The 14,904-nt window shown below is 37.1% G+C and overlaps 1 protein-coding gene across 1 annotated transcript in view; it reads right to left on the reverse strand.

Moving 5' to 3' along the window:
• RAB6A (RAB6A, member RAS oncogene family) overlaps positions 1-5,327 on the reverse strand; it is a 59,931-nt gene extending 54,604 nt beyond the window's left edge. The window contains exon 1 of the mRNA XM_025042874.1: positions 4,871-5,327. Coding sequence (XP_024898642.1) covers positions 4,871-4,940 — 70 coding nt within the window. The 5' untranslated portion in view covers positions 4,941-5,327. The remainder of the gene's footprint in view (positions 1-4,870) is intronic.
• Between the last annotated feature and the right edge of the window lie 9,577 nt (positions 5,328-14,904).

Genomic DNA, 14,904 nt, shown 5'->3' on the forward strand with positions numbered 1-14,904 from the left:
ATATATAATTAAGAGGAGGGGTGGGATGAGAAATGGAGTCACAGAACCAGGCATGGTAGTAACTATTCTCACAATATACCTTTTTATATAATTTTGATTTGAAAAATATGTCTTTTTATTACCTATTACACATAAAGTTAGAGGAAAAGCCTTAAGATAAATGGATTAGATGACTTCCTAACTATAGAATGCTCTTATTAAAGATTTTCAACTAAAAGATGCTTAAACTATTAGTCATATTTATAATGTGCTTTCCCTGAAACTCCATGCTCCTGACACTTCTCTGTACCTTTTAACTCTACTTTTCGAAGCTGTTACACTCATCACACTATACTGTATCAAGTATTATAGATTTCTTCCTCAATGAAATGTGAATTTCTTAAGAGTAGGCTCTACCAAACCATTTCACAGAATACCAGTTTTCAGTAAACATTTGTTAATTTACTGAGAACTTCCTATGTACCAGACACTCTTCTAAATGTTTTATACTTAGTAACTAATCTTCACAATAAGTTTATATGATAGGTCCTATTATCTTTATTTTTAGATCAGGAAACTGAAACATAAAGAGGTCAAATTATTTGCCCAAGGTCAGTGGCCAGTGCTAAGACATGAAACCCAGACACTGTGATATTAATCACTAGACTCCACTGTTTAATTTTAATGCTTCAAAACAAAATATAGAAAACATTCTCCTTGACTGTCCTAATTTGCAATATGAAGCTACAAGGTACAAATTGGCTTGATTATCATCTAACCCAGCAGCTCTCGAAGTGTGGTCCTCCAATCCCCAGATCCCCTCCAGAGGGGTCCACTACTCTCCTGGGGGGGGTCAAAAACATTTTCATAACATTAAGATGTTACTTGGATTTTTTCCACTCTTATTCTCTCATGAATGTACACTGGAGTTTCCAAGAGCCTACATGACGTGTGATATTAGAACAGATCAAATGCAGAAGCAGCTATGAGAATCCAGATATTTTCTAATAAGTCAAACATTAAAGAGATTTGTAAATATGTAAAACAATGCCACCCTCTCACTAAATTTTTGTTTGGAAAATAGTTCTTTTTCATTAAAAATGACTATGTTAACATGTAATAGGCTTAATACTATTATTTTTAAGTTTCTCAAACATTTTAAAATTTTCTCAGTTAACTTTCAAATAGTAAATACTGATATAAACCACATAAACACAACAATTTGTAAGAGCATAACCAAATCTTGAGAAGAAAAAGTTTAAAATCACTGATCTTAGCCAATCTAAACTGTTCTGTAATCATGATCTCTGAGAGTAAGATACTTTTCTCCTACCTAGCATATTATAATTCAAAAGAACTAATGTAAAAAAAGGTACTATAGAGTGAAAAAACAGCAGTACTAGGTCAGGTATGTGCTTCTCCCTTAGATTACATTTCCTAATTTGTAACACAAAAATTTGTTTTTAGTAATATCTTCCACTGTAAACTATGACATTCCTAAAAGTGTCTCTGTATTTCAATTGCAACAGGTAGTAAAAAAAAGAGATTCCTCAAAGACATTTCAGATTCAAATTGTGTATGTCAACATTCCTTTATTAAACCATGTACACTACACTAAAATATAAAGAAATCATTAGGGTTTATAGGAAGATTACCAATACTAATGTCATTAACTCAATCTGAGACTTCATGTAGTGAAACAACTTATCTTCATTACAGAACACAGAACCTCAAATTTTTGATAAGCTAAATGAAAGTCGACTTAACTTCAAATCAGTTTCCTGACATGTCTTTAATATCATCTGACATACTTTCAGGTGTTATAGTAATAGCAAATAATTTAACAATCACTCTAATAAAATAAATTTTGCTCAACTCAAAAGTTTGTTGTTGTTTTTTTTAGTGAAATGGTGAGGGCTATAAATTATTGTGTTCTCTGCCCCCTAAGTATCTGCAATATCCCTGCACACAATCCAATAGTGTATAAAATGTTACTGTTAAACTATTAATTGCAGAAGGAAAAAATGCAGACTTACCATAACAATGATTGATAGACACTATGCCAAAGATTAGTAAAATTAAGTAGTAATCTCTGATTACCACTACTTTCAATCATCATTTATTCACCAAATATTTCTGAGTATGTACTAGGAACGACTGGGCATTATGCTAGGCACAGGGGATACAATGAACACAAAAAAGTTTATCATCATGAAACTTGCTTTCTGATGTGGGAAACAGACAAAAACAAACACATAAAAAATAAGAATTATAAATGTGATAAATGCTACTATGGAGACAAAGCTTTGGCATAGATCAGTTTTCGAAAGCTGGATTGTATAATTCTAAAACCTAGAAATAAATAATTCATGAAGAGTTAGTTACAATAAGATGACATGATTCTATAGACCTTTGCTAATGCACAAGAAAACTAGACACTAACCATGAAAACAGAAATCGATCTTTCACTGACAAAGCTATTGGATGGCATTACTTAGCAATACAGTAGCCTCAAAAGATAATTTACCTCACAATTCTGAGTTAAAAAGCATGTGAATGATCCTTAAAAAAAAATTCTAAGAGGAGACTAAGTAGACCTGACAACTAAATGTAATGTGGTAACCTGAAATGAATGCTGAAAAAGATAAAACTAAGGAAATCTGAATAAACTATGAACTTAGTTAATAATAATGTATCAATAGCAGTTCATCAATTGTAATAAATGTACCACACTAATGTAAAATGTTAATAATAGAGAAAACTGGGTGGGGCTATATGGCAACCCTCTGCAGGATCATCTCAATTTTTCTGTTAATCTAAAACTTTTAAAAAAATAGTCTATTTAAAAAACTCTACAGTGGCTTCGGAATTGGGGAGGAGTGGGGTTATTAAAGACTCAAAGAAAGGAAGATATGAGAAGCCATAAAACACTGCTATGTGAATTGGAACATAAATACTCAAGAAATTCAAAGGAAACCTACAGATACTAATTACATCTCTATATACTAAATCTCATACTAAAATCTTTCTAGGACAGATATTAATGGATTTTTCATGCAAACTAAATAGCTCTGTATCACAACATAAGGCAGACAATAACATCCCTAGAGTACACAACAAGCACTTTAGATGCTATTTATCAATAATGACAAATAGGCTATATTTTATGCATGACACTGTCTTGAAATTGCCATAAAACACCTGGACCAAGATCAATCTCTTAAGTCTTACTAAGTTACTTAAAGAAACAAGCTTATACTTAACTTCGGGAAAATTCAAAGAAGACAACAGTTTTCCCTGCTAAGCGGGGACGGGGGAAAGATTATGTATGAAAGGAGAAAAATGATTTCTCAGGTCTAACTAAAAGCAATTTTGCAACTAGTATTAACCTACTTTAATGCCTTACAAATGAGTACAAATAGTTCACGGTAGTAACAAAAGCTCTCAACTTATATCAGTTATCTTCTTTCCAGTAGAAAAATAACGAATGTTTTCTATAACCTAAAACACCTAGTGGGTAATTCAATGTTTGATGACTTAGGAAAAGCTAATCTCTCAATGTGTAAATTTTAAAGATGGTCATGAAAAGTGTGAGAAAAACAAAGAATGATAATCTCTAAATTGCCAAGGGTCAAGTTTGTGTAATATAGCATAAAATTTGAAATTACCACAAGAAGTAATTTAAGACAGCCATCACAGAATTAGGATCTTGTATCTAATATAAACTACAGCGACAACAGAAGCCTAACCAGGTAAATGAGAATTTCTCTCAACAGATACTATCGAATATTAAGCATAACAGTCATTTAGCTGAACCGGTATTACACATTTAAATCTAATTTCAAAAACTAGATGATGATCTATTCCTACTCTACTCCAATAATCCCTAACCCCAAAGGAAATCCTCCAAAGATGTTCATTAATTCTCAAGCCTTCTCTCACAGGAATCCTAAATATATAATTGGGAAATACTCAAGGAAAGATGGAATAACGTTTCCCCAGTAATTCCTGTTTGCACCACGAGGAGAATCAGACACTGCTTCATGTTGAAACAAGAAAAAGGAGAGGTGAGATGTAAAAAATTCCAAGTAAAAGAATCATGACATAGCATCTGGCAGAGATTAGAAAATCATCAACACTGCCAAAAGAATTGTCAGATGAAAGAGAAGAAAATGAGGTTTTCCAGCAAGCCACGGCCTAATCCAAGGGGCAAAAATCGCCAGTGCCGTCGCCACTCCTCTCACCCCTCAACCACTCCTCTCACCCCTCAACCACTCCATCCACAAGTCGCCTCCAATTCAGATATATATCCTCTATAACCCAGACTAATTCCCCACCCCTGTGAAAACGACTCAGGAATTTTCTACGACCTTCATGTCCATTAGATCCACACTTCCTCAAGCCTCTGAGGAAAACAACGCCCAAATTCCACCCTCTTTGCCCAAGGTTGAAGAGGCCGGTTCCTTGGAGTGGGGGCTTCCCAAGAAGGGCCTCACAGAGCTGACCGACTGAGATAAGAGCAAGGAATAAGGGTGGGGCTCAAGGAAGGGGGCTGGGGTGGGTGAGACAAGAGAGACCAGAGGAAGAAAGGGATGGACAGGAGCCTGGGGCGGGGTGGGGTGGGGACTGGGGAGGGCAGGTCGACGGAAGAGAGCCAGGATGCGGGGAATGGAAACGTGGAGTCAGGGACACAGTCAAAACCCGACCGATGGATCAAGGCAAAGAAGAATCGATGGCTAAGAGAGGTCGGCGAACCCGGGGAATGGCTGGGGGTGGAACGAAGCGCGAAGGTGAGGCCGGCAAGGAGCCTCCGCGGACGAAAAGGCCGCACTGAAAACGGTGCGGGAAAGCCACGGCCAGCTGCCAGGAGTGGGGGGAGCCGCGCACTCACCGCTCTGCTCCCCCAGGAACACCAGCTTGAATTTCCTCAGCGGATTCCCGAAGTCTCCGCCCGCGGACATGATGGAGCCGCCGCCGCCGCCTCAGTCCAGAGACCTCCCGTGCCGACGCTATTCCAACCAGTTGACCAAAAGGGCGAAGGGAAGGGCAGGCTCTCTCGGCCCCTGTAGGGCCCGGCGGCGAAGCAAGGCTGGGGGACAGGACTGCTCTTCACAGACAGGCAGCCGTCGCCGCCACCTCCCTGCGGAGTCGCCTGGCACTGAGCTAGGCCCGCGGCTCGGAAAGGAAGGAGGGCGGTGTCGGAAGAAGCCACGAGTTCCCAAGGCTAGCGCCGTTCGGTTCTCAGAACCCGGGTGAGAGGCGAAGGGTTGCGGAGCCAGAGCCGCAGACGTCTGGGACCTCTACCACGCAGTGCCTCAGCTCCCACAGCTGCCGCCGCCGCAGCCCAACCTGCTTTGTATTAATTGTGTGAGAGAGAGGGGGTGGGAAGAAGTGGGGGAGAGAGAGAGAGAGAATGTGTGTGTGGCTACGTGCGCCGGCGTGCGTGCGTGCGTGCGCGTGCGCGCCACTGCCAGGGCCTTTCTGGTTTAACCCGCTCTGCAGCCTCCTACCGCGCGGGGGAGACGACGGCAAGTTTGGTTTCGGCTCGCGTCAGAAGTAAGGGGGAGGCGGGGCGGAGTCCGGAGCAATTGCGGGGGTGGAATAAGGAGGAGGGTGGAATACGTCACTTTCGAGATGAGCCAACCGGGAGAGACCAAAGGAGTGAGGTAGCGGCGCTAGAGAACGCGAGCGGATGTCGCTCAGTGGAATGCGTTGTACGGTGGCGGCCATGCGAAGTGTGGCGCGTCGCAGCCTGAAAGGAAGGGGTGTGCGGAGGTGAGGCCGGAATGAAAGGAATTGCACACAGCCATTACAAGTGTAGTCAGAGAGCCCTAAGATATGGACTTGGTTCTTCTATTCTGGGCCCTCAGCGTTGCCTCGCATTCCTCACATCCTCCCTTTACCCGTGAACGTACCCATCTTATTCATTTTCTTTTGATCATAAATCTTCACACTAGGTACATTCTCTGCTCTTTTCTCCCAGGAGTTTCATAACTACAAGAAGCAAAGCCTCCACATTTTTGCAGATGAGGAAACACGCTCAGAGGAAGGAAATGACTTACAAAATGCACAAAGTGGAACCTAGGTTTTGTCACACACACACACACACACACACACACACCCCTTCTCCTACCCCCCTCCTCCCCCACCCCCGGCCCCCGAATTTCTGCAACCTCCTTAGTAATAAGCCCAGTATTTCCTTGGCTTGACCTGCCTTGGTCTTCCGTTACCAGCCTTTGTTCCTCAGATGTTGACAACTCTAGGTGGCACCTTCTGTGCTAGAAAAAGGATTTAAACATGTTAAAACAAACTCATTTCTCAGATGGGAAACTGAGGTCCACATAAGAAAATAGCTTTGCAAAAAGGTCGCACAATAAATTAGAGGTAGAGCCTGTCTTTGAGCACAGATGAGGGAAAGGGATAAAGAGCACCCATTCCTCCTGAAGTAGGGCTTCTGAATCTACTATGGAACCTCCCTTAAATTAGACATCTGCAGCATGAGAGAATCCGTTGCGTTCAGCAGATTTGCAACCTAGTTCATGATGCAGAAGATACAGGTTAGTGTCACGAGGAGCCTAAGGAGACATGAGAACTAAGTGTGATGTGGGTACAGCTAACATGACAACCAAACATAAGTTCTAAGCTGAATGAGATCCTGGAACAGAAAAAAAAAAAACCACTAGGCAAAAACTAAGGCAATCTGAATAAAGATGGACATTAGTTAATTATAATGATCAACATAATGTATCAATATTGGTATCAATGAATATACTAATATATCAACAAATATACTAATGTAAGATAGTAATAGAAGAAACTAGGGGAGAGGTATATAGGGACTTACTGTACTGTCTGCTCAATTTCTCTAAATACAAAACTTAAAAAAATAGCCAGTAAAACAAAGAGGCAGCCATCTCAATGGGAAAAGATTTGCGAACAATGCCTCCGATAAGGGTCTAATATCAAAAATACACAAGAACTAATACAACTCAACAGTGAGATACCACCTCACACCTGTTAGAATGGGTATCATCAACCGGACAGGTAATAACAACTGTTGGAGAGGTTGTGGGGGAAAAGGAACACTTATACACTGCTGATGGGAATGTAAATAGGTACAGCCACAATGGAAAACAGTATGGAGGTGCCTCAGAATATTAGAATTACCAATATGACCCAGCAATCCCTCTTCTGGATATGTATCCCCAAAATTTGAAAATATCCTAAAGCACCCCAGTATTCACCACAGCATTATTCATGGTGGCCAAGACATGGAAACAACCAAAGTGCCCTTCAATAGATGATTGGATAAAGATTTGGTATGTATATACAATGGAATATACTCACTATACGATGTACTCAACCACAAGAAAAGAAATACTGCCATTTGCGACAACATGGATGGGTCTTGAGATTATTATTCTAAGCGAAATAAGAAAACGTTGAGAACCATATGATTTCACTTATTCGTGGGATATAAAACTAAAAGCAGCAAACACACATGAAGAACAAAGACTTATGAACTCAGACAACAGTATAATGGTTACAGAAGGTAGCGGGGCAGTGAAGGACGTAGATAAGGAAAACAAATAAAGCCAATTAATAAAAGATGAATAAATAAAAGGTTAAGAATCACCAAATTAGGAAATTTGACATCCACACCTCACCATACTTCAGCCATACCTGACTGTACTATGGGACAGCATCCAAAAAAGTAATCCCTGCCCTTGCAAAGGCCACTTTTAAAAACTAGTATCAAAAATACTTCCAAAGTTAATTTTAAAAAATAAGTCCTTATATGTATGTATAGTGTCTCACCATTTACAAAACACCTTTATATAATTTTTCTCATTATTTGGGGGTTATTATTTACTTAGCTATAGAAATGGCAGGATCAAACAAATGCCTTCTCAAACTAAGGATGAATTACCTAACTAGAATAAATTAAGGGGAGAAGTAAAGGTTGACAAAATACGATCTATTCTAGCCTATCAAGACACTAGTTATATCCTGAAATCTCTTCCTTTCTCAAAATTTACTTAATTCTGGTTCCTCTCAGCTAAGTGGCAGAAAGAGTTCGGAACACTCATCTAAAATGAAATAGTAAAAACCTGAGTCATGATTTGGACATTTGATATTTCATTTGATTTTTTTCCCCCTTTCTCCTTAATATTTTATTTTAAATGTAGCTTGTCAGGTCTGGAAAGACTTTCTCTACCAGTAACCCAGACCTGGCACACATAAAGAACAGCCAATATGAAGAGTCTACTTAAAAAGAAAAGCTCTTACAAACAAGAGTTGCTAGTTTTTCCTTCGGTTGGGTACCAGGTTTTCATTATGTTTCCTGAAATAGCCTTTAAAGCAACATCTGAGGATTGCAACTATAATTACTTTGTACTTCCTCTAGAACTTTATGAATCAATTCTTCCTTGCTGCTTTGGTTTCTGTAGTCACCTAGACAAGTGATGCTATTCCTATCATTTTGAAGAGAGGTGTGGTATAATCCACCTCTTGCCTCAGATGTTTTAATGGTTTAAGCTAGCCTTTTGCCTTGACACATTCTCCTCTGAAGCTGCATTCATATTTATCAAGAACTCTGTGCAAATTATATGTTTTGCCTTCAGAGCAAATAAAGAAATTACTTGGGAGAAGGAGGAATTAAAAAGACCTTTTTCAAGGGTGCTTTCACCACCAATTTTACCTCCATAATTTTCTACACATCATTCTCTTTACTTTGAAACTTGTTCCCGTTTCCTCTCCCCAATTCCTACTCATCTTTCAGGTATCATCTTTAAAAAAATCTCCAAGACTTCTGTCTGCTCCCATTCCCTACAAACAGACTAGACTGCCTGTCCACCCATTGTATCTATTCTTCCCCATCACTTAATTGTTATTAATTGTCAGTCTTCCTCACCAGACTGTAAGTTCCATGAGATCAGAACTCAGGTCCTGTATTTCTAACACTTGCAAAGTGCTTGCTACATAGTAAGCATGTAACAGGTATTTGCTGAATACATCAAATAAATTAGGAGGATTATTCTTAGCTTCCTTCAAAGGTTCACTAGAACTCGGACATGTGGAGATGGAAGGGCAAGAGCATTTTGAAGAAAGAGAGCATCACTTAAAATCAATGAGAGAGGACAGCTTTTGGCAGCTCTAAATAGAAAGTAACTAGAGCAGTTTTCTTTGATCAATTTGAAAGGGACCTTTAATTTGAAGCCCATGAGTGTGTCCAGGAAGCTACTGCACAGAAATTGTAGTATAATTACAGCTTGTCTTTCCACCCCAAGAGACACAAAGCTGCTTGAAGGAGGACTGAGGTTTCATCATATTCCTTGTGGCAGACACTATTGGTTGTCTGTCCAACAATACACACACACATACTTCCACAATATATACTGGAAATGGCAGATATTTTTTCCAGGTTCCCTCCAGCTCAGCTATAGGCAACTAACTTGATCTGAGCCAGTGACAGATGAAGGAAATGTGCCAGAGACTTCTAAGATAAATTCTCTTCCCTGATGAAAAGAGATAGATGAAGGAAAACTGCGATTTTTTTTTCTGCCGTTGTATGTGATTCTATAAGGACATGATATCTAGAGCTAAGACATCATGTGAACATTAATATATAATCCTGAAGAAAAAAGCCAACCCATCAATGAGGGATAAGCAGAAAGCTAAAAGGCATCATTGAGCCATTATACCATTCATGGAACTGGTCTTCCTCTGGATTTCTTTTTAGCAAAATAATAAATGTCTTTATATTAACAATGTCTTCATAATATGTCTTTGTCATTGTTACTTGCAGCAGAAAGCATCGAACATGCTCATCTTTCAATTTCCTAAAATACTTCGAACAGTACCTTGAACATTAGGCACTCAGTACTGTGTGTGTGTGTGTGTGTGTGTGTGTGTGTGTGTGTGTAATATAGTAATAGTTATCAAACTGGAACTGCCTTTTCTAAAAAACATTATTCTTGGAGAGGCAGGAAATCAATAGAAGGAGAAAAACTGTCCAGGTAAAAGGACTGAAATCATATTGCTCATATTTGAAACAAATGATAGCTCTGGAAAGAATTCAGATTTCATCAGATATGAAACCCTTTTAAGCCACTTGGCAGGTTATTATAATCATTGATACTAAAAATAATTATGGGGTCAATATACAAAGCATAAAAATGACAAATGTTCAACAATTCAAGGTGACCAATGAAATGAGCACAACTAACTCAAGATATGTTTAAGGAAGTCTCATTTTGAAAGGCATATAAGAAAAAAAGAAGGGGGAGGCCTCGTGGGAAAACCTGTTTTCCAAATTCCTTGACCCGCAAGGATGTGTCATGGGAAAAGTATAAAGGTTATTCAGTCAAGGAAGAGAAGAAGGCAGTACAACTTCAATGGAATGGTCCTTACTGTGATTACAGCCAATTTATAAGCTAAGTCAAAAGATATTTTTACTACAGATTGATCTACAGAATCTAGTTTTGATAATTCCATTTTGTTCCATTCATGTGAATCATGGTCTTTGTTATGAATAATGTGATTTCTCAGAGCCTTAGATGTGGGGTGTTACTTCCAGGCTTTGAAATTACAGTGGGGGAAGAGGTTGCTTCTTTTTATACTAATCCAGAATGTGTAATACCTGACATATTTGCTCAAGCTCTCTTCTCCTTGTATTCTATCCCACACAAATAATAAAGTCTCCTATAAGAAATACAGAAGAGTGAATCACTCCAACTGCTACTAAGAGAGAATCGCTCTCAGAGTAGAAGAGAACAACTGCTTCTACTGCTGTTTATGTAAAGAATAGAGCATCTTAGGAAAGAAAAAGTGAGATCAATACTGTTTGCACATAAATGCCAACAAACTGTACAGCCAAACTGTGTGCCTAAGGTGCCAAGAGAAACCATCTCTTTGTGAACATTTCTTCATATTTTTGAACAGCACAAAGTTACTAGGACCTCATTTTATATAAAAGTCAAGAGATATCAAAATCATTACAGTAACTTGTAGCTGAAACTATTGAGATAATAAACCACAATGTTATTCCAAAAAATTGAACAAACTTCCAGTTTTAGAATGGTAGATTAAAGATGTTTCTGCCTCCATCCTTTCCTGAAATTGTTCCAAAACAAGAATAAAAAATAAAAATACAAACTCTGGCTTTGACATTCTAGCCCAAAGCCATAATATTTTAAGTTGGGAGACAAAGATAGAGCAGTGGTAACTGATTAAACAAAGCATAGAAAATGCTTACTGAAGGGAAAAGTAACAAGAAGCAAGCCAATCAGCCAAGAAGAACCCCAGAAAGGCTCATGAATGTGAAGCACTAGGTACGACAGATGGCAGGGGTAAGGAAAGGAGCCAAAACCAAGGAAATTGTATCAAAGACTATATAAACAGTAGTTATAAACCTATCCCTCTCTATGGAGGGACGGAACACAAGAGGCTTTAGGCTCAGATAACTAGGCATAGTAGACTAAGGTGATGTGCTGCTAAAAGATAGGGAGATTAATAGCTAACAAATAGAGGACTTGAATAACACTCTACACAAGCTAGACCTAACAGACGTCTATAGAATGCTCCATCCAATAACAGCAAGATTTTAATAAGTCAAATACGCATGGAATTTTTTTTAGGATGGACCATATCTTAGGCAATAAAAGGCACAATAGATGTAAAAGGATTAGAATCATACAAAGTATGTTCTTTAACCGCAATAGAATGAAATTACAAGTGAATAACAGAAGGAAATTTGGGAAATCCGCACATATGTGGAAATTAAATAACACATTCCTAAATAAAAAGTAAGTCAAAGAAGAAAGTGTAATGGAAATTAGAATATACTTTGAGATGAATGAAAAAGAAAACATGCCAAAATTCATGAGATGCCATAAAAGCAGCACTTAGAGATAAATTTATAGCTGTAAATTCCTATATTAAAAAAACGAGGACCTCAAATCAATAACTTAATCTTCCACCTTAAGAAACTAAAAACAGAAGAAGAAACAAGGAAGCAGAATGAAAGATATAATGGTTAGAACAGAAATATATGAAATAAAGAATAGAAAAACCATAGTGAAAATCAATAAAACCAAAAGTTAATATTTGAAAAAGATTAACAAAATTTACAAACCCTTAGCTAGATTGATCAAGAAAAAAGAGAAAAGACTCAAATTAGATGAAATCAAATTCCAAGAAAGACACATATTAGCAAAACTGACCCAAGAAGAAACCCGAATATACCTACAAGTAAAGAGAATTAGTAATCAAAAAACTTTCCAAGGACTGATGGCTACACTGATGAATTCTACCAAACATTTAAATTCGAATTAATACTAATCCTTCATGGATTCTTCCAGAAAATAGAAGATGAGGTTAACATTTCCAAATCATTATATTAGAGCGATAGTAACTTGATACTGAAACTACACAAAGACCTCAAAAGTAAAAAAAAAGACCAATGCTCCTTATGAATGTAGACTCAAATTCCTCTAAAAAAAAAAAATACTAGCATACCTAATCAAGCAGCATGTAAGAAGGATTATGCATCATGACCAAATGAGATTTATCCTAGGAATGTAAGTATGTTGTGTCAACATATGAAAAATCAATGAATGTAATATACCATATGAATAGAATAAAACACAATATCACACAATCATATCAATAGACACAGAAAAAGCATTTGACACAATCTAACACTCTTCCATGAAAAAAATACTCAACAAACTAGTGTTAGAAGGGAAATTCCTCAACCTGATAAAGTGTTTGTGAAAAATCCAAAGCTAACCTCATATTCATAGTTAAAAGGTGGAATGATTTCCACCTAAGATCAGGAACAAGAATCTCCACTCTCACCACTTGTATTCAACCTATATTTGAAGTTCTAGTCAGGGCAATTAGAGAAGAAAAAGAAATAAAAGGCACGTTGATTTAAAAGGAAGAACTATAACAATCTTTATTTGCAGAAGACATGATCTTGTATATCTTAAATCTTAAGGCTTATACTCAGACGTTCACACAAAAATTTTTAAAGCTAATAATAAATTTGTTTCAGTGAGGTTGCAGAACACAAATATATAAAAATCAATTGTATTTCTATACACTGGCAATGAGAAATAGAAACTGAAATTAAGAAAACAGTTCTATTTACAATAGCATCAGAAAGAATAAAATATTCATAAATTTAACAAAAGAAATTCAAGGTATTTACACTGAAAACTATACAATATCATTAAAAGAAATTAAAGAAGACCTAACTAAATGGAAAGAAATCCCATCCATGTTCATGGATTGGAAGATTTAATATTGTTGAGATGGAAATACACTCCAAATTGATCTACAGATTCAAGACATTGCCTAGCCAAATATCAGCTGGATTTTTTTTTCAGAAATTGACGAGCTAATCTGGCGATTCATGTGAAAATTCAAAGGAATTTCCCAGAATAGCCAAAACAATCAACACTGTAGTACTAGCATAAGGATACACATATACATCAATGGAATCAAATTGAGAAAAGAAATATATCCATACATTTATGGTCAATTGATTTTCAACATGGTGCCAAGACAATTTACTGGAAAAGGGCACAGTCTTTTTAATAATTGGTGCATGGACAACTGGATATGTACATGCTAAAGAATGATCTTGGCCCACTACCTCATGTCATATAGAAAAATTAACTCAAAATGGATCAAATTTAAATATAAGAACTAAAATTGTAAAACTCTTAGAAGAAAACATAGGTGTAAATTTTTGTGACCTTAGATTAGGTCTCTTAGACATGACACAAAAGCACAAGCAATGAAGAAAAAAATAGACAAATTGGACTGCATTAAAATTTAAAACCAAGGAAGTGAAAAGACAACATTCAAAATGAGAGAAAAATTTTACAAATCACAGATCTGATAAGGGTGTAGTAACCAGAATACAAAAAGAACTTTTACAACAACAATAAAAAGAAAAACAACCCAATTATAAACAAAGGATTGAACAGACATTTCTCCAAAGAAGACATACAAATGGCCAATAACCAAATGAAAAGATGCTCAACATAATTAGTCATTGGGACAATACAAATCAAAACCAATGTGAGATACTACTTCACACCCACTAAGATGACTAGAAGAAAAAAGATAGAAAATAACAATTTTTGGAGTAGATATGGAGCAAACTGAACAATCATACATTGCTGTTGGGAACATAAAATGTTAAATCACTTTGGAAATCAGTTTGGCACTTTTCATAATGTTAAACCTATGGTTACAATATAACTCAGCAATTCCACTTCTAGTGTACATCCAAGAGAACTGAAAACATGTCCGCACAAAAATGTATACACGTATGTTCACAGGAGCATTATTTCTAATAGCTAGAAAGTGGAAACAACCCAAATGTCCATCAACTGATGAATAGGTAACCAAACCTGGCATATCCATACAATAAAATATTATTCGATCATAAAAAGGAATGAAGTGCTGATACATGAAATGACATGGATGAATCTTGAAAACATTATGCTAAGAAGCCAGATACAAAAGACCACACATTAGTCCTTTTTGGGGGTGATGAGATTATCTGGAATTAGACAGAGGTTATGGTTGTACAACGTTGTGAATATACTAAAATGCACTGAATTGTACGCTTAAAAGAGTGAATTTTATGGTATGTGAACTACATCTCAATAAAAAAGTAAAAATAAATAACAACACATCATATTATGTACAAACATCGTCACATTGAATATAGAATGAAAAAGAGGTTTTAATGTTCAGTTCATGTTAACTGGATGTTTACGTTAAATGTTTGTGTTTCTAGAAAAGCCAAAACTAAAGAGACAGTAAAAGGATCAATGTTGCCAGGGGTTCAGAGGGAGACAGGATTGAATGGGTAATTTTGAGGGCAGTGGAACTACTCTGTAT

Source organism: Pteropus alecto, unplaced genomic scaffold (assembly GCF_000325575.1).
Source record: "Pteropus alecto unplaced genomic scaffold, ASM32557v1 scaffold7, whole genome shotgun sequence".
Taxonomy (NCBI): domain Eukaryota; kingdom Metazoa; phylum Chordata; class Mammalia; order Chiroptera; family Pteropodidae; genus Pteropus; species Pteropus alecto.